Source organism: Gymnoscopelus braueri (assembly GCF_963280865.1).
Source record: "Gymnoscopelus braueri genome assembly, chromosome: 11".
NCBI classification, from domain to species: Eukaryota; Metazoa; Chordata; class Actinopteri; order Myctophiformes; family Myctophidae; genus Gymnoscopelus; species Gymnoscopelus braueri.
The window spans coordinates 41,546,951-41,573,364 of NC_137613.1; the positions used below are offsets into that span (position 1 = coordinate 41,546,951).

The 26,414-nt window shown below is 42.6% G+C and overlaps 1 protein-coding gene across 1 annotated transcript in view; it reads right to left on the minus strand.

Annotated features, from left to right (window-relative positions):
- The window catches only part of epha10 (EPH receptor A10), a gene marked incomplete at both ends in the record, with an annotated part of 187,590 nt that extends 161,688 nt beyond the window's left edge, over positions 1–25,902 (minus strand). Inside the window, 1 exon segment of the mRNA XM_080442476.1 lies at positions 25,821–25,902. Within this exon segment, the coding sequence (XP_080298602.1) occupies positions 25,821–25,902 (82 nt within the window).
- Positions 25,903–26,414: the final 512 nt, after the last annotated feature.

Below are 26,414 nucleotides of genomic sequence, written 5' to 3' on the forward strand. Positions count from 1 at the left end.
TGGCCATCGATAGACCAGGGTGATGCAAGTTTATCATTTCTGTGATTTAGGGATGGGATGATAATCGTTATTATCGTTTATCGTGAAGAAAAAAAAACACTCACAATAATCGTAGACTTTTTTTATTTATTGTCCTCTGTCAAACACTAGGATGAATTAGCTTTTGTTGAGCTGCAAATTCAGTACCACTTAAAGGTGACTCTCCATCAAACAGACTCGTTCAGACTATTTCAGACTACTTCAGACTGCAACAGACTGGTATTTGGTTGGCAAAAGTTGGCATTTAGTCTGTCAGCCGACTTGCCCATTGAAATGCTAATGTGGGAACCCATCGACAAATAAAAAGGAAAAACAGCGCCCTCTCCTGTTCTTGAGAGATTACTTTCAACCTAGCCTGCCAGCGTTGCCAGCGTTGCCAGGTCTGCTTATTATAAGCGACTTTGGGCTTGTTTCCCTGTAAAGTCACTTGTAAATATAGGGATGTTCCCAACGTTTTTTCTTTTTTTCTTCACTGACGTGCAGTGGTGTAAAGTAACTAGTACATTTACTCAAGTACTGTACTTAAGTACAATTTTGAGGTACTTTTACTTTACTGGAGTATTTCCAATTGTCTATACTTTTACTCCACAACAATTATTTGAAATGTTTAGTTACTAGTTACTTTGCATATATAAATCATTATAAAACATACATGAACCACTTTAGCCCTATTTTATACTTATAAGCTATTTGAAAATAGCAGATCTACAAGCTCACAACGTGTTGCGATGCACGTGTTCTGAGCTTGTAGATCTGCTATTTTCAAACATTTTAGTACTTTAACTTTTGGTACTTTAAGTACATTTTTATACCAATACTTTAGTACTTTTACTCAAGTAAATGTTGAATTCTGGACTTTTACTTGTAACAGACTCAGAGTACATCTATTGCATTGATACTTTTACTCAAGTAAAACATTTGAGTACTTGTTCCACCACTGCTGACGTGTACACAACATTTTTGAAAACGGTTATTCGAATAATCAAAAATAAATACATTAATTAATTTGTTGAAATTAACACCCAGAAAATAGCCAAAACTGAGCACATTTCAATCTATAAGGCCAAATCTAAAAAAGAAAAAAACATATTAAGAGTATATGAAAGCCAATTAAAATGTTTATACTATTGGAATCTTACACACCTGGTCCCAATAAATTACATCACCACAGCGCAAAAGTAGGTCAAATCAATCAATCTCTCTCTCTGGGAGCGACAACGAGAAACAGTGAATGTAGGTTTTCATAGACATGGTAGCTTGTTTCTCTCACATAATCTGGCAACACCGACAGCCCTCGCTGCATGTTGTTGTCACTTCTTCTCTGCAACATGGCTACTCCCAGTCGGGCCCCAGTCGGCCAAAGAACTGAACATGTTCGGTCGGCTCTGGGTCGGCCGAAAAGGTCCCGACGGACAACTCGACGGACCCCTAACCGACTGGACGACTATATCGAACGCTTCCCGACGCCAAGTTGGCTCAAAGTCGGTCTGGTGGAGAGTGGGCTTAAGCCCTCTATAATTGATAAAAACGGACCTGTAAAGAGTGCATTTGGTATGCTCATATTTCACTCTACACAAATCAAAAATAGCAGATCTACAAGCTCACAACGCGTTGCAACGCTTGTAGAGAGGCTATTTTTGGCAAACGTTCCCCCAAAAATAGGGATGCTGGGGGTTCAAGTGGTTAACAAAGGTGCAATTTTAAGTTTTAAGCATATTTTGATTATCGAGATAATATCGTTAATCGCAATAATTTTTGCCACAATAATCGTGACATGTAATTTTCATATGTACCATCCCTTATTGGATTTGTTACTGGCAATTCCTGGTTGACCAACGAGATCAAGACTGTGTGACGAGAATAGTAGAGAAATGAGGCATTGGGAGAAGGAAGAAAATGAAGACAGACGAGCAGGAAAGAAAGACAAGAGATTGAAATCGAGAAAGAGAGAGAGAGAGAGAGAGAGAGAGAGAGAGAGAGAGATAGAGAAAGAGAGAGAGAGAGAGAGAGCCTCGTCTACATATATTGTGATAGGGGGCAGGTTGGAATTTATTTTGGAGGGGGGGTCTTCCGTCTGTGACGGCGCCTCCATCAATACAGATGAGAGGCGAGCACCAGGCAATTTCAACACGATGCCAAACACGCGGCTGATTGAGGGCAAATTAACCCATTAAGACCTGAGGCTGATTCTACAAATGTATTCTAAATCCAAACAGTTTTTTGAAAAATATTTAGAATTTCTTCAATTTTTCAAAAATAGCAGATCTACAAGCTCATAGTGTCGTGCTATGAGCCAAATAAATCTTAAAATGACACAGATGCGTTCCCGGTCTTAATGGATTAAAATGCAAATGCAACACTTCCTGTTGTCCAGATCTCTGCCACAAGATAAGAGGTGGACGCATGTCTTTCCTTTGTTCTTTTTGCACACAAAGATGTGTGCAGGTGCGTCTATGTGTGTGCGTGCGTGCATGTGTGTTTGTGTGTGTTTATGTTTGTCAAGTTTGAAAATAGGAGGAGACAGGAGGGTGTGTGAAGGTGAGCTTGTATAAACAGATTGGAATCAGTTCTGTCCTGGGCTGACATTTCAGTCATCATCGTCGCTCCCGAGTCCCTTCCCCTCTGTCCTTGTCAAACAGTCCACACTTCATTTCACTCTTAGAGTGTACAAAATAACGATTTGGTTACCTTTGTACTTCCAAGTTACAAAAACGGATAAAATAACAGGATTTGTGAGCTTGTAGAGGTTTGGTGTATTATTCTCGTGTATACTATTCTCGTGTATGTGAGTTTTTTTTTTTACAGAAGGCCTCATGAGTTCAAAATGCAACTGTCTGCAGAAGGAGCGAGTGCATTCTCCGGCAGCGGCAACAGCCGCGGAACTTCCGCGGAACTGCCGGTGGAGGAGCGGCATCTCCCGGCAGTGACTGCCGGCGGTGGAGCGGCAGCTGCCGGCGGAGCAGCGGAACTGCCGCGGAAACTGCCGGTGGAGGAGCGGCAGTCGCGGAACTGCCGGTGGAGGAGCGGCAGTCAACTTCTTTTTTCCGCTGATAAAGTATAGTTTTGGACCATGACGGAGGCGCGCCGAATCAGCAGACCTTGAGGCCAAGGAGTCGCGCCCGAGCGCCTCCAGGCGCGAGTGCCCGCGACGACCGGCTGATGGTCTGCTATTCGACTAAGCGCCGTCCGAGTTATGTACCAATAGGCACAGAATCGTAAATAATATTGGTGGGGACTGCGTTACACAAACGCAGCACCGTTTGTGGCTGGAGCTGCCTCGGCAGCAGCCGCTGCCGGAAAATGCACTCGCTGTCCCTCACTGTCTGTGCTTCCGGTTTTTTAAAGAATTTTCCAGTAGATTTGGCAGCACTTCTGGCAGCTCATTTGGCATTTTGTTTTAGGAAATTACACAATGGTAGCAGTTATATTGCAGTTAACGTTATATTGTTTTGATCAGACAATCTGAGTCAATGTTTTCCTTTGATTGGAGGCTTAAACACTGAGTGATGCACAAAGTAACACGGATGCACTGTGAAAGTGCTAAGCTGTTCCTGTTGCTAAAACCATCTTTGTCTTGCTGGTTGGCGAGGGAGAGAAGCAGAGCGAGTGGGATAGAGGCGGGGAGGAGAGAAGACAGGAAGAAGAAAGGGAAAGTGACATCAAACGGAGAAAACACAAAAAGAAAATATATATTTGACTAAATCAAACAATGTTCACCACTGCTAAGGGCAAGCAGTTCCTGTGTGCATGTACTCTGCTTTGTATAGTCTGTCTGTCTGTCTGTCTGTCTGTCTGTCTGTCTGTCTCACAACCAGATAATGTTATGAGCACAGCTGAGACCCTGTCTCAGTACACTGTGTTACAGGATGTGTGTTGCCCGAGAGAGTGAGAGTGAGGGATTCAGCAAGAGAGAAACGGAGTGCAAGAAAGAGAAAAATGTATTCATTCTTAACTCTGTCACTTCTCTGTGCATTTGCCTGCAACCTGTCCCCACCGGACAAGTGCTGTGTGGGAGTGAGTGTCTTAAGTAGCGACTGTCTTTGATTTATGTTAAGCTTGTTCCCATTGGCCAATGGACATACTGTACATGTACGGTACCTATAAGTAGTACAAATCTGCTTTGCAAGAACCATGTTGGTTTAAGTAAGAGATTTGCTTAAATACATATTTCTTATGTATACGGAGTCTGTACTTGATCCTCTCCTTGTTTTCCCTCGACACCAAATCTCTTAATCGACAAGCAAGCTTTGCATTGCGAGGCGTTGTGAGGTTGTAGATCTATTTTCACAAACTGTTCGCTATTATGACCTGCCCAGAATTGTGACGCTAGGGTTCATGTCTTAATGACTTTCATTGCAATTGCAAAAGACATATTGTAGGGAGAAGAGAGAGAGCTGAAAATGAGCCAATAAGGATGATGCATTAGATTTAGATTGTATCTGCAAAAATTCAACACTAGAATCCTTTGTGTAATTGTGTACGGAAAAGTTAGCCTATAAGTTTGAATCCCAGCTGAACAAAATCGAGATGGGAGCAAATGAGATGCCACCCTTTTACTCCAAACACATTGATTAAGCCACTTTCAGCAATTCAGCTGAACTACTCTTTGTGGCCAACGTCAGCTCTGATCGTGCTATGGTCCATGGATGACACGTATGCGGTCTCTTGTTGCCCCTTGCGACTGCTACCGCAGGAATGTGTTCACATACAGTAGTTGACTCAGCAGCACGAACAAGCGTTAGTCTGTTAAATGACTGTATCCCGATACAGCGTCGTCTGAGTCACACTTCTAAGCTGGTGTTGCAACTCTGTCATTACCATCATCATCCACCAGAGTCCCTGCAGGGAAACTCACAAATGCATGCCACATTTTCAAGGCAGCAGGGAGAAGCGCAGAAGCATACACAACATAAATGAGCACACAAACAAACACACTAGGGGCATTATGCAAACACTACACACCACCGAATTCCACGAGGCACTAACTAGAAACACAGATGCTTGTCCACATGTACCGTAATGCATAGAACACAAGCACACACACACACACACAGAGGATGGCAGAAGGTTGCAAAACCACTGTATTATTTAGAATAGTGTGCAAGGACTGTGCATTCTAAAGGCAAATTAACACTGCAACATAATTCAGTTGTACAAAATGGTAAATGATTTACATCCATGTGTTAATCCACTCCATCCTGAAGGCTGAACCGGTTTTCTATTGAGTGTTTTGGTCCTGTTTATTAGCAACCTCCTTCAAATGACCTTGAAGCAAACACACACACACACACACACACACACACACACACACACACACACACACACACACACACACACACACACACACACACACACACACACACACACACACACACACACACACACACACGTTACCCGAGTAGACTATGTGACATTATGGTTTATTGTTAATTCTATTGTACTGTACTTCTATACTTTCCCCACATACTATATTTTCAAATATTTTAATAACATTAAATGTTCTATTTAACCATGTACATTCTGTTTGGTTTCCATTGTTTTTCTATATAATATATCTCTCAATACACGAGTGGTGCCTTGGGTAAACAAAGGATTTCTTAATAATCTAAACGTACAACAAGCCAGAGTGCCATCACATCGCCTCGCCAGCCTCCCCTTCAGATCAACTGGCTTCTCGCCCACAGTCGGCTCCTGACTCCAGCAGGTATGCCAACAATGACGGTCTGCACCAGTACCCGATCCAGGACCATCATTACTTTCAATCATCCATATTAATCCTTTAATTCTTGTCTTATTTAAAGGTATGTATCTTAAAACAATCGTTATTTATTGATTACCGCTGTATAGGCTTTTCGACTAATCTTTTTACGGACAAACTTGGGTGCATTTCATGAAAAATATGTGGAAAGCGGACTTCCTTATAAAGAGGCTAGGCTAGTCATTTCTATACGTTTTTGGGGATATAAAGTAAATATATATATATATATATATTAAATATATTATTTTTTGGTGTATTGAAAAATGCCTATTTAATACTCCGTTGTACAAAAGAACAGATTTACAATCTAACAACGCGTCACATCACGATACATTGTTAGCTTGTATATCTGAACATGTCCCCGGTGGACGAGCCGAGATGGCGACGTCATCGAGAACGCTGCTGTTCCAATTGCAGAACTACAACTCCCAAAGCGAACTTGCAAGTCCCAAAGGGTGCAAATCTGAGCTTACCAAGTTTGGGTATTGAGAAACAGTTTGTATTACAATACTTTTGAAGGAGAAAGAAAAACAAATTGGAATTCCAGACAGAAAAATTGTTGAGAAAGGAAGTAGAGAGAGCAACTGATAAGGGGGATAGAAAGAGAGGTAAAGAGACAGACACAGATGTATCAAGGAAACAGAAGACAGCAAGAGAGAGAGAGACAGGGGAAAGGAAATAAGTGAAAGGATTAAAGCGAATGAGACAGGAAGGCAGTCTGTTGGCAGTTCTTATGCAGTCGTGTACCTCCCATCTGCCCCAGAGAGAGTATCCCAGTCATCAGCTGACCATGTGACCACATGCACGTCACCGCTCACACACAAGCATAACACACACACACACACACACACACACACACACACACACACACACACACACACACTCACAAATCTATGCTAGCACAATTTTCATGCTCGCATACATGACAAATGGCACAAAAGACTGTTGTTTTCTGTTGGCCAAAAGCAAATTTACATGCAAATATAGCATTTATCTTTTTTTACCTTTTTTTTTTTACCTAAAGCAAGCGTCCAAACAACAAGGGCACTATAGAAATTGAAGAAATTGCCTACATCACCATCTCCTTGACAATAACCCTCACGAACGCCATTAAAATTAATTCATCCGTGCAAGATGGACCCAATGATGACAATTAATGCACGTATGCACATGCACACACATGTTACCATGCATGCGCCTGTGCAAACAGTGTGTGTGTGTGTGTGTGTGTGTGTGTGTGTGTGTGTGTGTGTGTGTGTGTGTGTGTGTGTGTGTGTGCGTGTGTGTGTGTGTGTGTGTGTGTCTCTGCTTTTCTGTAATAACCATGGCTAGAGAGGAGTTTAGCTGCAGGCTCAGTGGAGAGGTGATGTAAGGGAAACCATGTAATGATTTCAAAGCTTGAGCCACAGAGGAAAGAAAAGCATTTCCATATTTAATATTGAGCATTCATTTCTCCTATTATTTAATATCACCTTTATTCTACAAGACAGAAATGGAGTGTGCGTTCATGTGTGTGCTGTGAGTGTATAACATAACAGGGAATTATTGACTAGTATACAAGTCAAAGAAAAAAGGATTGTCTGCGTCTCTGTTGCTTCCAAAACAAAGTACATTTCTGAGTGACTAACGTTTTGATCAATAGGATCTTCATTGGGTCTTCGGCCACGCTGCCTAGAGCAGTGGTTCTTAAAGAAAAAAGTTCTGACCCCCAGTTTAGGTCACAGACAGCCATTTGATATGATTTTTTGTTTTATCTCTGGGACCCCAATCAACACAGATTGACTCAGAGTGTACACATGGAACCAAATGGATCCATTTGGGTCACAACTCATTTACCTAGGGACGCCCTGAAACTCCCTCAAGACCCCACGTTGGGTTTGTCTGTACTGTACCCGTCCCCTCAAAAGTAGACCAAAGCTCACGTTGGTATGTGAATGGCACCACAGAACAGAACCACCTCTGGCAATAAAGGAACGCAACATGAAAAGTCTGAGCAACCAGGAAATGCCTGGTGAACTGAAAGTCAAAGTGAAACTCATGAAGAGTTGGTTATGAAGTTGGTAATAAACTGATATGTTTTCAGTCAATCTGTAGGACTTTTGTACTTTCTTTGTACTAGTTTCCTATGGCCAAATAAGACTCCACACTAGACAAAATGCCCACAAGCAGACAGTTGATGATACCATCCAGATTCTTTCTTTGCCACTGGAAATCACATCGTGATTTGTGCAGCTTTGTTCACAATCTAAACGTAGTAACTTGCTATTGATGGCTAAAGACTGGACAGGGTTGCCCACTCTGTCTTGTTAGACCAAGCTTTTTATGTCCTGCACCTGAATGAGCTGGATGTGCACAGTCAAGTTTCTGACTATCTAAGAGACTAACTTTGTGGGCAGGAAGCAAAATGTAGTAGTAGCGCTTACCATTACGAACCAGACCAAACCTCCAGAAAACTATACCAAACTCTCCCAGTGTTCACAGATCTTCCATTTATTGCCAGTGGAGCAGATCCGAAATTTGATATGGTCAAGAGCGCCTAGGCTCTCTTTTTTATCGCTTTGGGAAAGTTGTTCTTCTTCATAAACCTAGATTGAACTATCCAAGGTGATAGGAACAACTCGCTCTGTAAATTTAGTTTTAGGGTGGATTTCCACTTGAATGATTTTACGTTTAAAGATAACGCCATTGTTGCACTAGCAGGACACAGATTAGGAGACACTAGAGAGTGTATTCAATCAGTCTAATATCCAGTTGGCTGTGGCATACAAACAACAAGGTTAGAGAGAGACAAAGTCTATTATCTTTCCCTCTCTCATCTAAGACAATGAGATTTGTATCGGGATGCCACTGAAAGTGATTGATGCCGTATGTATTTTTATGAAGAGTGAAAATGAAGGTGAGATTGCAGTCAAGGGAGATCCCATAGCATTATATCTGACATTTGATTGTATCGAAGCACAAACACATCTAGGACATAAACGACAAAAGTTTGCATCTCCGACATTTTCTTTCTCTCTTTTTTGCATTCTTTGTCTCTTCCTGGGAGAAACCAAGCTTGGCTAATGGACTCCCTGGCTCTAATATAACTCTAACCTTGTTTAGTTTACAGGCAATCACTGAATGGTAGGTAAATTGATTGACTGGCTGACTGACTGACTCGCTTGCCAACTGCTTGGTGCCTGATTTTGACTGCAGTGCTAACTGGATGACTGTCTGTAAAGCGGGGGGGGGGGGGGCGGGTTACAGAAAGGCTGAAAATCAACAGGAGACACCTGTCAATCCATCTCTACCTGGATGTTACTATGATTGCAATAAAGACCAGGTGCAATATAAAACAGACACGTGGCTTCACAAGCGGGTCACTGAAATGTGTGAACAGAGATACAGTGTACAGTACAAAAAGACATGCACCGCCACCGCATAATAGGCAGGACCACACACTAGCGCCTTTAAGCACACATCTGTAGTGTAGACACACACAGAGACAGGAAAGACATTATATCACCTATGTATGTGTAGATTGTGTACACACACAGTACCTGAAGCAATGTTTAGAGTGCAGAGACTATAGGCAGTGATTCAGTGTTAATATAGTGTGCCATTGCTCTTTACAACTGTGACAGGGCAGACACATGAACACTCACCAACATCTCAGTTGTTCATAGCAATCAATGACTACTAACTGTACCTTTAAATACAATTTATACCCGCGTCCATCAACTGTGAACCAACATTTAGCTGCCACAGTTAATCTGTAGTGGTTATTTTTAAACTAAGATTCCTCCCTCCATGCTTTTTTTTAAAGAAATGATTTTCAGCAATTATCAATCAAGAATAAATGACTCAACTGCAGTGCTTGCTGAGTCATGTTGAGGAGCAGTACACTGAGATATGGTAACTTGTTTTTGTGATTTCTATAATATCGTAGTCCGTTTCTACTTTATAGAGAGGACATTGCAATGTGATTCGGCAAAAGCTGCACAAACTTACGTTGTTTGACTGCGTAACTGTGCAACAAGCCTTTTACTCCATCAACGGATATTCAGGCTCATTGAAATTCATGGGAAAACATCTGCTGTTTTTCGCAAATATCAGTGCTGTGAACGTGTCTATACTGTACAGCAGTGGCAATCAATTATGAACACACAAACTCATCATTAAACTGAAAGTATTCAGGGGGAGGTTGGGGGTTCGTTCCATGCCGACACACTGCACTAGGTGATTTCATTATTAGCTCACCCAGAAAGTGCTGAACTTCACCTCACCACCTCCACTGCTTCCCCACTTTTATTCATTTTCTTCTCTCAATTATTCTAGTCTCCTCATTTCCGCCATTATCCTCTTCTCAATCACTGCTCCATCCGTTTGCACCCCCCGCTCTCTCTCTCTCTCTCTCTCTCTCTCTCTTGATAACTGTACAGCTTCTTATTTGGCAGTCTCATCCACAGCAAACGAGTGGATGGCAGGTCGGGCGTGTTATTCAAGGACAACTTCAATGGGACAAATGGCCATCGATTTGAAAATTGGCTGCCTTGAGGATCGGACTTGTGACCTTCTCGCTGCAAAGGAGTGGCTCTCTCAATCAGTACGCCTACCCCAGTTCAAGGCCCGCTCCGCACCATCACTTGGCCCCTTGCCGGCTCTGACAAGTACCGTAACCCCCTCTGACTTCATCTCCTCCTCTTCGTCTCCTCGTCTGATAAACTGGAGCGGTGAACCTGAGGTCCCACGGTGCTATGTCAACCCGACCCATCGCTCACCACATTACATCCCTCTGTCTCCTACATGATCCCCACAATACCCGCCTGATAAACTGAACACAGCAGGTCCAATGCTGTACTCACCCCATTACACCCTCTGGCACCTACACCTCTCTACCTCGCTCTACTAACACCCTTTCATTATGGATAGTGTTCTCCGTAGGGGGCTATCATTTCAAAGACACCCCTGGTCTACGCTTCAGTGTGTGTGTGTGTGTGTGTGTGTGTGTGTGTGTGTGTGTGTGTGTGTGTGTGTGTGTGTGTGTGTGTGTGTGTGCGCTAAAGGGTGCAGATGGAGGGGTGCAATAGGTTGGGTGGGTGGGTGGGTGGGCGGAGGGCGGTCGTAAAAGTGATGGAGCCGCGGCTGCACGATTTATGTATTTATTCATCGCCGAGGAAGCCACGCATTAAAAGGTCGGACAATTTTCCAGGTCACTGGCCAAACCCACCACACTGTGGGGAGAGAGTAAGGTAGACAGACAGACAGACAGACAGACAGACAGACAGACAGACAGACAGACAGACAGACAGATAGGCAGGCAGGCAGGCAGGCAGGCAGGCAGGCAGGCAGGCAGGCAGGCAGGCAGGCAGTTAGAGAGGGGGAGAGTGAAAGAGATTAGGATAGTCATGGGGATGGCAAGGTAGTAGATTTTCAAAGTGGGGGCCATGGCCCCTGAGGGAGCCAATTGGAAAGGAAAGGAAAATGTAATAAATAGAATAAAAATCATAACTCTACAAAACAAATTATTTAAATTCGAATTCAATTCCTAACATTATTGTTAATATTTTCAATATATTAAAAAACAGCAAAGATAAAAAAAAATAGATCTATAAGCTCTTTTAAAAGCCATTTCACAATAGGGGGGCACAGCCAGACTATACGCCTATTTAAGGGGGTCCTTCACATGGAAAGGTTTGGGAGCCCCTGACAAACCTAACCTAGAGTAGAAGAGTGCAGTTCAACCACTTCATGTGAGAGAGTGTGTGTGTGTGTGTGTGTGTGTGTGTGTGTGTGTGTGTGTGTGTGTGTGTGTGTGTGTGTGTGTGTGCGTGTGCGTGTGTGTGTCATGTACAGTGGCTGTGGTTAATGAGTTTGAAAGGTCGAACGTCTCTAAGAAAGATTAATGGGGCTTCCTGGGTATGGGGGTAATGGTTTTAGCTGGCCAGGCCGGACACATTTCCAACATGACACTCATTAGCGCCACACGGTAGAGAGGAGGGATCACACACAAAGACAAGGACAACGGCAACTCATTGGGGAGAGACAGTGTGTGTGTGTGTGTGTGTGTGTGTGTGTGTGTGTGTGTGTGTGTGTGTGTGTGTGTGTGTGTGTGTGTGTGTGTGTGTGTGTGTGTGTGTGTGTGTGTGTGTGTGTGTGTCGCTTATTTCAAGAGCATGCAGCTCATGCATGAAGGCCTGGATTAACACAGTGTGGAGTGACCACATTTGAAGTGCCCCCCTCCTCCCACTTTACATGCAAAAAAAAGAAACTTCACGTGGCTATGAACACCATACGGTACATGAACTTACAGCTAAAGAACAGGCTTACCACACATACAGTATGACACCATAGATAGACATGGGCCTACAAATGCCATACTGGCCCTTGCACTAATGTGCGAATATGAATGCAAATTGCATTCCAATGCAACACACGTCATGTTAAGTAGTATTATTTCCATCATAAATGGTCTGCATCGGGACTACATGCAAAACCATTACAGAGTATGTTTATGTACTCTGTATGTATGTCTCTCTCCACAGCAAACGAAAGCCATGGACCTTACAGGCATCACTAGCTGAACAACCAGTTAAAAAAGAAAACAGCTCCACTTAATATAAAATCGACCATCGACAAAACATGTTTTAAAGGTAGGGTAAGTGATATTTTTTGGTTAAAACAAAAAGTATTTTTTTAAAAGGTTAAAATACTATATTCTGATAGTAATCATTGCTATAGAGTGTTTTTTCAGTAACAGATGTCTCCCTGTCTCTCCAGCTCTTTAATAAACAGAAAATACATTTTTCGGTAGGTGTCAAAATCTCAGCCAATCAGGAGAAAGTACCCATTTTTAAGCTTAATTTGTATAGTTTTCAGTTCAAATTTTGCATGCTCATTTCTTAGTGTCATCACTTCCAATTTCACTTGTTTAATCTGTGTCCTGATTGAGTTCTCTGTCCTGGTTGGATAAAATTGGAAATGAAACTACAAAAAAAAAAAAAAAACTACAAAATACATTTTCTGTTTTATAAAGAGCTGGAGAGACATGGAGACTCCTTACATGGACAGGACACCCTATAGTAACGAGTACTATCAGAACATATACCCATTTTGCAATTATTTGAAACTTTGCAAATCACTTACACTACCTTTAACATTTTGTAATAAGTGGCGAATTCATACACGTAATTAATGCTTAATTAATGATTAAGTCATACATGAATTCATCATGAATTTATCATCAATTCAGGTTAATTCATGTTCAAGTCTCTATGACTTAACCAAAGTTAATATACCATTAGTTAACAGCCACACATGGTACAGTAGGTTTGTAGATCTGCTTTTTCCGGTGGCTTCTATGCCTAGGATGAGTGCTCATGGCGGGTAGGAGTAGCGAGGAGAGTCGGTCTCTAGTGGTAGTTATTCCAAAACGTCCAGTTGGTGCATTGCTGTATGTTAGGCTGACGGGGGTCTCCTAAGTTGGACTGGCTCACTGGATAGGCCCGGTGGTCCCAGGGGGACCCCCAGGTGGGTCATGGTTTTAATCATTAGTTAATCATTACTTAAGCCTCAATTATTATAATCAATCTTCTTATATTAAAATTGGCTAATGAGAGGACCGGCCGGCCAGCAGGCAGGCAGACTACGTCATCACGCTCATGTCACTATGACTCAGCCATAACCATATAAGGAGTTCCCAATGCAGCTACACCCAAATATGGAGTATGTTGTCTAACCTCAATGTGTCATTATGGCATCAGGCGCAAACAAATCAGTCAGCTCCATACATGGGCACAAAAGGGGGCATGCTCATACATGGGCATATATTGATGACATCAGCGCTCTCCATATATGGGCATAAAAGGGACAGTGACTGACAGATACAGAGATCTCCAAATATGGGCATATCAGTCGGATCGGCGGTGCCATGTAGGTGTGAGAGCCAGGTAGAAGCCAGATGTGACTCTAGTAATACAAAAATAGGTACAAAGTGCCTTGACAACAGAAAGCAATGTGTAAATTGTCGCCCGAGGGTAATGCTAGAGGACAGGCCATGGGGTCACCAACACCAGTAGGGTTCATCCTCTGGGGAGAGTGAAGCTGGACAGCAAATTCCATGTTAACCCAGACAGTTATTTTTTAGATATCTTGTTCAGGACAAAAGTGTTGGACCGACCGACCAACATTGGCATCCTTAGAGCCCTGCTACTAGTTAGGCTAAAATGAAATAGATTTGGGCTTCAATCCCTTGTTAAGCAAATTTACATAAAAATTTGGCATCATTTAAAATTAACAAGTGACTTTGCCCCTTTGATATGCCCAAGAGTAGATGTGCCTTTCAAACTGTGGGTGTGCATATTAATCAGGAGCTGGATGAGTGGACCTGACCGCTGTAAGGAACATGCAAAGCTTTGGTGAAATGTTAATTATTGAGAAACTGCAAAGCAGAAAAGACAAGAAGTCTCGAGAAATATTTGGGAAATTACTACCAATGTAAAGCTTGAAATTAATTGTCTGAAGTAGAGTGAGCGAGGGTGAGGTTTTGCATTTGTCTCTGTCTTTCTCTTCTAGTGTCCGAATGATGTGTGTGTGAACATTCTTGCATATAGTTGTTGATCTGTTGACCGTGCATGTATGCATTGTGTGCATTATGTACCTGTACAGGTATGTATGTATGTACAGTATGTATGCAAGTATGTACAGTATGTATTGTATGTACTGCAAGTATGTGTGTGTGTGGGATGGAACTGTGCTTTGTAATGCCTACTTTTTACTGTTGCCTACAGAGCATGTTTTACAGGAGTCCTATTACATGAATATGACATGACGCTGGGCTTTTGGAAACGCAGCACAGAAGTGTGCTGAGGCAGAATGTACAGAAGGACTGTAAAATGGGTAAGGAATTAAACTTTCATTAACAGTCCCTTGTTCCCTTCTGCTAGCTCACCATTAGTTGATGCTGCGGATGGACATGGGTAAGGCATGTACTGTATAGGGTCATTGTGATGCCATGCACAGCAAGTCGAAAGAATTTGACAAGCTATACTCTCTTTCACTTTCCCCTGTAAGTGTGTGTGTGTGTGTGTGTGTGTGTGTGTGTGTGTGTGTGTGTGTGTGTGTGTGTGTGTGTGTGTGTGTGTGTGTGTGTGTGTGTGTGTGTGTGTGTGTGTGTGTGTGTGTGCGTGCGTGCGTGTGTGTGTGTGTGTGTGTGTCCCTCTCTGTAAAGCAGACACACAAACGTATGCCAGCAGCAGACATGAAAAGCACATTAAGAGGTGAGCACAGACACAGAGGGTGTGAAAGTAAGTGTGTGTGTGTGTGTGTGTGTGTGTGTGTGTGTGTGTGTGTGTGTGTGTGTGTGTGTGTGTGTGTGTGTGTGTGTGTGTGTGTGTGTCATCACGTATGTATACACATACATACGTGAAGAGTATGGATGGAACATGAACACTCTGCCATCTCTACAACACAGTCAGACGGAACAATATTTTCGTTTTGGTACATGTGACACATGATGAGGACTGGGCCACGTGTTTTACAAAGAGCCAAAGGATTGAGACAGTCCAGTCCTCTGGGGTCTTGTCACATAACTCTTACATAATGGACTCTGAACTACTGGGCAGTACGGCTACAGTTGCAGAGGCTCCAAATGCTCAAAGCAAGACGGTTATCCATGCAGCTCAGACAGGAGGACTGGAGGTTGATTGATGAAGCACAGGCTCTCAGATTGCTCAAGTGTTCACATTATAGCTCAAGGGCCAGTTTACAGTGAATTACCTGAAGCAAAATTTGGATGGGAACACACGGGTCATGAAAATTCACCTACTGTATTCCTATTTGATTTCCCTTTAGTCTCTGCATACACCTCTCAACCTGCCCCCATATGACATGTAACATAATGATATTCTATGTTTACCGTTTCAGTAATAAAAGTGAGTTAAATGACCTGGAAGTGTCCCAGCAGCAGCCATGATAGCAGGTCAAATTCTTTACAAAGGAAAAGTACTATCAAAGAGATAATAATTCTCCCAAAATAGCTCCTCTGCACTGGCTCCATATAAAAAAACGTTTATAAAAAAAAAGGTTATTAGGACAGAGTGGCTTGATGTTGGTATCAGCCATGCAACAACATACAGTATCTATCCCCTCCCCTTACAATGCTATGATGAATTGCTCAGGTAGAGTGCCCCACATACCATTATCTCCCAGTACTTACCGCATGTCTTTGCTAACAAAACGTTTATTGTTAAAAAGTTAAAGGTCTATATTTCAATAGTAATCATTGCTATAGAGCAGAGGTTCTCAGACACGGGCCCCATGTGGGGTCGTGGGAAGGCGAGGGTGGGGTCAGACATTGAAAACTATATAAATATATACAGTATTTTTCCCCAATAAGGCAGATTAATGTGATCGCATTTTCTTGGTTCTTTTTTGCTTTTTTATTAAAGTTCTGGCAACAGATCGTATGCTAGGCTTAATTATTTTTACCATTGTTTATTCAGTTTGCTGAGCACAAATGCCCTTTTTCAGCAATACCCTGCCATACCTACACAGTGATAAACATTCACACCTGGGAGTACTACTGCAGCCCTATTGTTGTACTGGGAGCTGAGCAACACAACCACAGTCCTGTTGTAGTGGGAGCTGAGCAGTCCAACGACAGTCCTATACTCGTTGTTGTTGTACCAAATGTGTACAGAAAAAAATGTCCATAGCTTTTAAACTACGTTGATAAGACGTATATCAGCAGGAATCACAGTGTTGTAAATGTATTTTCTAATAAATATTCCTATTCATATGAGAGGGAGAGGGAGAGAGAGAGAGAGAGAGAGAGAGAGAGAGAGAGAATGGATATTTGGCAGGAATGACATATCTGAACTTACAAAAAGTTGTTTTTGTCATCTAACTTTGGAAAATGATAACTTCATCAGTTACAAATAATATTTTGCATAATTACATAGCCTAGTGTAAGCTCATTTGGATTCTCTTGGCACTGTGGTTGTCCTACCTCCTTATAAATTCTCCTTCACACCTTTCCTTGATCTCCTTGATGATGCTTTACATCAAGGTCAAGGTAAAGTAGTTGAATAAGCAAATAGGATGTCTTTTTCTGCTTTCTGCTTCTTTTATTTGGACGTTCCCTAAAATGGTTTGACAATGGCAATTATTATTAGCGGCAGAATCCGTACAGAACATTACACTGGTTCTCAAAGTGGAGTCTGGGGACCCCTAGGGGTACCTTGAGGGGGTACCAGGGGGGTCCTTGAGAGAGTACCAGCAAAACAACAGTTTAACCACTTAAGCCCATTGAAAAAAAACAATAATAGCCGAAATAGCTGATCTACAAGCTCAGAGAATGTACTGTATAAGAGCATGACTATTCAGACCATACAGTAGGTTTCTCTCTCCCCACCTACAGTTGTAGAATTCTGTACTAAGCCTTCTCTTATGGGGTCCCTGGCACCAAATCTTCGGTGTCCGTGGCCTAATTCTTATCAATTTGGGGGCCCTTGACATGAGATTGTTTGAGAACCACTGGTGTATTACACATTCACCGAAAGACCGCAATCACCTCTGGGAAGATAGGAGGCTTAATTTATGCTCTGTCGTATGATGATGTACATGCTGCACAACCCAGTATAAATCAGACATTAGTACTAGTAGAAATTCTGCCAGGCTGGATTTAAGCTCATGATCTCCAAGCCAACAGCAAATAAATAGGGCAACAATTTCACCTCTTGTAGCAGGAACACAGGCAAGACCGTTTTTAAGTGTGGCTGTTTCCCGTAGGCCGTTTCATTTTTATTATATAGGTACATTGTTTTAATGTACTGTCATAATGTGTCATTTTAACTTTAAAATGCTGAGATTTCTTTTTTCCCCAGGCTAAATAAAGGTTACAAACAGTCTCCCTGTTCTCCCACTCATATTTGCTTTACGTTTCCCTGCTTGTCTCAATGAATGTTGCACTTTCACTCCATTTATACTGCAGCATAAGTGAGTGGGCAATCCCCCCCAATCATAGAAAAAGGGGAATTAAATGAATGTGAAGGTGGTGGTGGCAGACTGTGTGCCGAGTTATCACTTCAAATCCCAACTAGTCGCACCCACCCACAACAGATTGTACAGTTTAGCGTTTATTTAACCCATTAGGACCGGGAAAGCATCTTTGTCATTTTTAAGATTTATTTGGGCTATTCAACTATTAAAATAAGTGAAAATTTGTGCAAATCTTTGAATTTATATTTTTTAAAGCGAACATGTTTAACTCTGTTACAACTTCTGGGGGTCCACGGCCAAATATTTTTTTTTTTTAAACTGTTAGGATTCAGAAGACATTTGTAGAATCCCCAGAAGCAAAGATTTGAGTTACAAAATGTTTGCTTTAAAAAGATATATTTGCACAAATTTTCCATGATTTTTCCAAAAAATAGCAGATCTACAAGCTCATAGCGAGGCACTTGGTGACGTGCTATGGGCTGGCATATCTGTTATTTTTGAATAGCCCAAATAAATAAAAGAAATGACAGAGATGCGTTCCCGGTTTGAATGGGTTAATTCAAACACCGCTGTGTAGACATTTCTGGCAAAAACTCTTGTTAAACCCCCCCCCCACACACACACACAGCAATGATGTTTTAGACACCTCAGGACAGAAACGCCTGCCAAAAACCTCTGTAATCCATTAGCATCCCTACAAAAACTAACAGACAAATATATTGTTGGAGGCAACCTCATGAAAGCGAGGCAGTGAAAAACGACTCAACTCTCCAGCACTATGTTGTGCTGTGTTGGCTGGGTGCACGTTCCAGTCTGGATTATGTCATGTTTTAAAGCGCAACATTAACATAGTTTACCAGATCGTGGCATACAGCTGATTAAGTCTCTTCTATGTGGCTGGTCAAAGCGATCTCTGCGTAGAAAATGTGAAATACTGTAGGTGCAGCAAGAATAAAACTGCAGATTTTCCCTTTTTTTTTTTTTTTTTATCAGACTCACACGTCTTTTTTTCCAGGGAAGCTGGAGCATGTGCAGTAGCCAGGTTGGGGGCTTTATGTTTTATGTACTGTACTGTTGAATGCTGGCTTTGTGAGCTCATTTTACTGTAGGTAAGCAACAGAAGAGACCCAGAGTGGTATTCCCCTTTACACAAACAAGTGATTGTCAAGACACTTGCGTAAAATACCACCATTGACAAGTTTCAGTGTGGGTTTTTAAAGAACCCCCACTATTCTTAACATATGGCATCCAAAATACACATGTTTGCTCTCCATCTCATGCACACTCAGGATTACAAACACAGATGCACACTCCCCTGTGTCTCCACATTGTGTATTGACAGTAAGTTTTATCATTATTTCCTAGCGATGACAACATATCAGCTTGGGATATGAGCTTATGCTGTTCGAGATTGGAGAATGAGTGCTTTATGGAGCAGAGAGCATATTTCAAATGTATTTTCAGTGCTGGGGAAACTATGCTACTTTAAAAGAGTAGTTTATCACACAGTACCAAGCATTTCAAGAAAGGAAGCTAAATTGTATTTTAACTACCCTAAAAACAATGCCATTTGTCTTCATGGAGTTAAATACTCCCCAACACTGCCGTCTAACTATATCCTTGCACCAACAATGATAAAAGGCTAAAACAAAACAGCAGTTGCAACACATTTACATATACACGTAAGAACCTTTCAGGGGTCACGCATCTACATGTAATACAGACAGTCTACAGAGCGGGCAGATGTTTTCATCTCATTTCACAAAAAAAAGTGCTTCCAAATCGGCACCGCATCTGTACTGCACCCATGTATCACAGGCAACTGCACAGAACACCTTCCTCACTCTTCAGTATGACTGCAACACCTGCGAAACATCCATCCTCACGTAGCATGCACTCTCGTGCGTGCACACACACACACACACAGCTCTTTCTCACACTTTCCGCACCACATTTATATCACATTCTCTCGCAAAAAATACTGCTCTCATAAGCTCACCGACACAAACACTCTCGTCTGTTTCACTTTGTTTCTCTCTCTCTCTCTCCGCCCCTCCCTCCTACAGCAGCGCTGATTCTTGCAGATCTAGCAGAATAGCTTGGCTACAGTAGCAGTGTCCCAACACACTGAACAAAGGAAATCAGGTGACCCTATTGGGATACAACACAGTGAACACACACACAAACACACACACAGTCTCATGCATATACACACAAACAAGCAAACACACGTACAATTGATCAACCAATGAGTCTCAATCGATGTGTACCAGTGGAGTCGGAGGTAAATAAGGTTGTGGTTGAGTGAGCTGCTCTATTGAATAGGTACTGTAGTAACTTAAGAAGTCATGGTGTGAATTTCATTGTATGTAAACATACTGCAGCAAAGCAATGGAGACAGTTGGCAATTCCCACCTCAACCTCTCTCCCCTTCAGTCTGACATCTTTCTTTCCATGCTGAAGCATTTCGCCTTTCTGCTCTGGCCTCTGGTATTCTACTTCCCCTTATGTTGTACTCTCATTTCTCCTCCCTTGTCCTTTCATTTCGGTTTCCCCTCCTCTATATAAAAAAAATGACGGTGTCCCTGAGACCCCTGAAGTGAGAATGTCGCTGCGCTATGCCTGCCAACTTCAAAAATCACTCTGACCTTTCATACGCACAGAGGTCCCAGCCATCCGGTCCAATACACATTCACACATTCACAAAGACAGACAGACAGACAAACAGGTTGGAGACCGTTTCTGCCAGCCAAAGGTGGACCTGTGTATCGAGTCTAGTCCTTGGCAACAGACCGGAAAAAGCCCTGAATCAATCACACACAATTAGTCCCATTTGATGCCTGGGAGTGCAGTTCCTGTGCCAACCTGGCAGTTGCTGTTAAACCATTTATTAGCCTATCAGATAATTTATAAGCACCAATTATAGGATTTATTAATCAGACTAATCAGATCCCTTGCCATCTAAAGAAGTCAATGTTAGCTTGTGAGAGTCTGAGGGTCCTGAGAGCATAATGTAAATATAAAGTGGATCAGTCACATAGCCATGCAGAAGCTTGCAAATCCCCAAACAAACTTGACTTGTCAAAAAACAAGGGGAGAAAAAGGTTTCCCTGAGACATGCAATTTAATGACATTTTAGCACATGCTGCTACAATATAACCACAACAAACATAGACGTTAATATACATTAAAAAAAGATTGGACCAGGTTCCCAAAGGAACCACGTCTTTATATTGCAGGTAAACAGCGATAGATAGGCTGTGTGTGTGTGTGTGTGTGTGTGTGTGTGTGTGTGTGTGTGTGTGTGTGTGTGTGTGTGTGTGTGTGTGTGTGTGTGTGTGTGTGTGTGTGTGTGTGTGTGTGTGTGTGTGTGTGTGTGTGTGTGTGTGTGTGTGTGTGTGTGTGTGTAGTCAGTCAAGTGGCCCAGGCCATGCTGACACGACAAGGAGGCAAACAAATCTAGTCCAACACCGCGGCCGCACAAACACAATGAACCAACCAGCTACGCTGCAGTTTCTACCATTCTCTCTCTCCCTCTCTCTCTCTCAATCACACTGCCCCTCCCTCCCTCCTGCCTTCCCTTCCCCTCTCCTTCACCCTGCCTCCCTTCCCTTTCCTACCGGGCTCTTGCCCTCTCTCCCTCGCTCTCTCTTGGCAGAATGGATGGATATAGAGGAGGAGAGGAGGGAGGGGAGAGAGGGAGGAGAGGGGGAAGTAAATGAGATCCCAATGAGATGCCAAGGTGTGTTAGCGGTGAGACGCGGGGAATGAGAAGGCGGCCTGAAGGGAGGGTGCGGCTAGATTGACTCTGTGTGTGTCTGTGTGTGTGTGTGTGTGTGTGTGTGTGTGTGTGTGTGTGTGTGTGTGTGTGTGTGTGTGTGTGTGTGTGTGTGTGTGTGTGTGTGTGTGTGTGTGGACATCCTGATCTGCCTATGATGCCCATGGTCGTATTAGCGCTTACTAACTCAGCTCAGGATGTGAGATGCATAGTAATAGTTAATGGAGAGAGGAGTGATTACGGGAGGGGAAGGGGAGCAAGGCAAGGAAAGAGGAAGCTGTTGGAGAGGAGGAATAGAGAGGAGGGAAAAACGGCAGGAAATACAGTAGACTGAAGAGAAACCACTTTCAACCTGGCGTCCCTAATTTGGGAATGTCATGTTGTCAAAAATGCTGTAGCCAAAATAGTCAAAAATTGTGAAAATAGCAGATGTACAAACGTGGCACATCGCAACACGTTGTGAGCTTGTAGATCGGCTATGTTCACTATTCATCGAACAACAAAGTATATAGGACTTATGTGGTTAAGACTGAGCTGCTGTCACATAAAAGATATTTAAACGTTTCCATCATGTGAGGAGACATGGAAAGACAGCAGATGGAAGGATACAAAATGACAAATGAGACATAGTAGAAAAGAGGAATCCATGCATGCTGGTCTAGGACGCCTATTAAATACTAACACTCATAGAAGGAAAAATACAGTGCACCTCATCCTCTGTTCAACATTGATATCGCTGTTGAAAGAAAAACAAATTGAACATAATGTTTTAGCAATGCCAAACACGGGGAGATGGGTGGTACCGTGGCAGTGAACAGTCTGAAACACGGCAAATTGCTCAATTTAAAATGTTGATCAAATTTGTTAGAGAAAGGAGAAAATTGCTGGCAAACTCCTCCGCTCACCGGATCTCTGCCCACCCACCAAGTCCTTCCAAACTGTGAGGAGGAGCACCCTGCCTACCCACCAACTCCATCCAAACGATGATGCCTGATTTATACTTGGTTGTGTGCTGTGTCGCGCGCTGAACATAGACGATCAACAAGCTCATAATGCGTCACACTGCGACTTGTTGTGAGCTTATAGATCGGCTATTTTTGGTGTGTGAGACACATCGCCCAACCAAGTATAATTCAGGCATGAAGAGGAGGAGCACACGTGCCACAGCTACAGCCTTTAGAAGCCCCTGTTGCTTCACAGCAATGAAACTGCTGTCACAGCATCAATTAAAATAAAGCTATGTTCAAATCCAGCCATCCGGCATTCCAAGGAACCCCATCACATTGGCGATCTGTGTGTGTGTGTGTGTGTGTGTGTGTGTGTGTGTGTGTGTGTGTGTGTGTGTGTGTGTGTGTGTGTGTGTGTGTGTGTGTGTGTGTGTGTGTGCGTGTGTACGTGTGTGTGTGTGTGTGTGTGTGTGTGTGTGTGTGTGTGTGTGTGTGTGTGTGTGTGTGTGTGTGTCAATTTCAGAGAGACTGAGAAAGAGCGAGGGAGAGGAAATCTAACATCATTCTGCAGAGTAAAATCCTCAGTGTTAATTTATCTCTGAGACCCTAAATGGACCCTTATGGAGTCCCTTATGGTCCAGTGTAATGGACCTTTATGGGTCTTTATGGGTCCATTATCTACACTGCATATAAATTCTGAGTGTTTGCCGATGCATGTATGTGTGAGAGAAATGCAATATAAGAGCGTGCATACACATACTGTACTGTGTGTGCGCGCGCAGACGCGTGCATGGCAGCACTGGTAAATCCCAGTGAATGAGGATATAGCATGCATGAAACAGGACATGCCATATGCCAAGCATGGTATGTCAATGCATCACACGTTTCCGCATGCCATGTCAAGTGATCTTATGCAAATTGATCCATGAGTTGCATGTGTGCTTAAGGATGTGTGCGAGTAGCACATGTGCGTGTGTCGACGTTGTGTGTGAGTGATGTGCATAATTGTGTCATCCGTGACAAGCAGAGAGGATGGGGGGAAAGCCTAATGCATTTTCTGGCATGCAGCGGGCCACAGATTCTATGCGTGCTTGCAGTCTTCCCATGTATATTTGGTCTGTATGCAAGGGGCTATGTGCAGATTATGTTTTGATGCATATTGGCTATTTGGCAGTACACAGTATAAATTCACCAGTGTTCATTTATCCATTTGTAACTCTGACAGTGGGCAAATGTAACCAAGTGGACCCAGATTTGTCCGCTGCCAGAGGTTCCATTAATTTTGTTCACTTAAATTAACACTGATTTTACCGCGTGTACATTCGTCTCCACTCTGGAAAAAGCACAGCAGCTGAGACCTCTATGATGTCAAAATCTCGCCACTGATTCGGATTGCTTAACTGACATCGCCTCAGCCTGCCAGTTGGCCAGTCAGCTAATGAAACAAACAGGGTTTCAAATTAACATGGCAACACACGTCTAGATATTTCCAAAACAATTTTCAAATAATGCCATGGTTTACAACATTTTTGGGCACTAGGGTGTAGAAAGCAGGCTGGCTCCCAGTGACAGAATAACAGAGCAGTGGGGCTACACAGTAAAATCTGTCAAATTCACACAGATTACAGTATGTACACAGATTTTACTGTGCACCTTGACGGCTTTTTTCACTCTCTCTCCCTCAAAAGCCAGCAGCCTATACATCCTACAGTACATCATCTTTAAATACAGGATCGAAGCTGCTGTATCAGCAGACAATCCTGTGAATGTTAGTAGTCTACTTCTACAATGTTTTCGGATAACAAGGACATCTGCATTTGTTCAGAGAATGACAGACCATAGGAGTCCAATATTTACCAAATGGTGGTGGTTATATTTGTTCTTGAGTAACAGAATTGATAAATGAACACTGAGTTTTTATACAGATTTTACTGTGATATATACACACACACACACACACACACACACACACACACACAAGCACACACTAATAGAGGAAGGTCATGTTAATGAGAGGAAGGAAAGGATTATGGAAAGAAAGAAGGGGGAAAGGGGGCCATACGCAGTAAGTAAGCCACTATAATGTTGTACCTAAACTGTCATTCCTGCACAGTATCGTCAAGAGGACAAAGGAGACCAGTTGCACTAAAAGATACAGCGACAATGGCATAGATATAAGCTAAGTAACCTATCAGCAGGAGGAGCACACTGGACATTTGTTTTAGTTTAGTTTTTTGCTTTAAGTTATCAGACAGTCGGACATTTTATCATGTGCTGGATCATAGATAGAAGTCCTTGCAGGGTCAACAACGGCAGCACAAAAACAGAGCTCCACAAACCTATTGATAACTTATCTTCATTCAGATTTAGCAAGTGCATTTTAATGAAATATTGACTAACCAAGCAATATTTTAGTCGTTTGTGCGACCACGAACACTGTTCTATAGCCTAATGTGAGGCTCAATTGCCCGAGTGTGTGACACATTATCACGTTGCTCCCGTTTTAATGTAGCCAGCTACCCGCTGAGTGTTATTCCAAAAACGTAATGAGCTTTTAGTTGTTATTACGTTATTATCCCATTGAGTCAGCACAGCGAGCTGTCGAAACGCAGATGCGTAAAACTGACGAGAATACAGGCTTTTGCAATCGCGCCTCTCCATCACTTCAGCTACAATATTCCATCCCCAGGTGTTATCAATTGTCTTCTAAATAGACAGAAGTCGGTGATGAGTCATTTAAGTGGTAACAGGATAGGTGGGCACTAGGGACATCTGGTCACCTCGATGTAAAATTGGTTATTTTGTCCAAAATATATTTGAAAAAAAATAAAAAATGTCTTAATAAGTAAAGCAAAGTACATTAGAAAATGCTTAAACATTCGACAATTTAAGGACTAATATACAATTGCTACACATTGCTACAAATCCTGTATATCCAGTCATTTGGGGGCATGAACAAGAAGTTGAAGGATAACATTAAGTCTGATAATGATGTACGGTACATGTTCACATCATGTATACTTTACATTACTTAAGACCATTTTTCAAATATATATATTTTTGTTTACATTTTGGACAAAATAGCCAATTTTACATCGGCCTAGAGCCCACCTATCCCGTATCCACTTAAGTTCTCCAATAACCACCATCACTACTCAAGACGGGAAACCGTTACACCTGCTCGCAATCTGCAATCACAGGGACAAGTCCAAAAGCGCTCCGAGCCGATAAGCCGCCTGCCGCGGACATCTCTCTCTGTCAGCGCGCTACGGTGTTTGGGAACGATTAAAAAGACACAACTAAAATACTGATCACATACCTTCCTCTGCGTGGCAGTCATCAACTATGTTCAGCGATAAAATCCAAAGCACCAAATTGAGCGTTTTAAGAAGAAGATCCATGTTTCTCATCTGAGCAGGTCCGCGGGGCTCTTGTCATCTCTCTCCAAGCCTGCGCCGCGACGCAGAAACAGAACAGACACACACAAAGCAGTGAGGATAAAACTAGTGCCGTCCAGGCAAGTAGTGACTAGTGCTGGATGCTGAGCGCCACGCCGTCTATTTCATATCTCGGGGGAGGGTTTTAGCGGTGAGATTGACATCGGGCGAGTGCAATGAGGTGGGGAGTGGAGTCGAGGGTACCAGAAGGTCGACCTATCAAAGAGCAGGCAGACTTTAAATCTGCACTCACTGCCAGGTGTATCCTCCACAAGACGAATCACCCCCTCTTCTCAACACCTTCTAGACTGAGAGCAGAGCCTGGTAAATTAGGAAGGTTTTGCTCAGGCAGTGGCGTAAATTATGTACATACTCAAGTACTGTATTTAAGTACAATTTTGAGGTGTTTTTTATTTACTGGAGTACTTCCAATTTCCTGTACTCTTACTTCTACTCCACTACATCTCAGAGGCAAA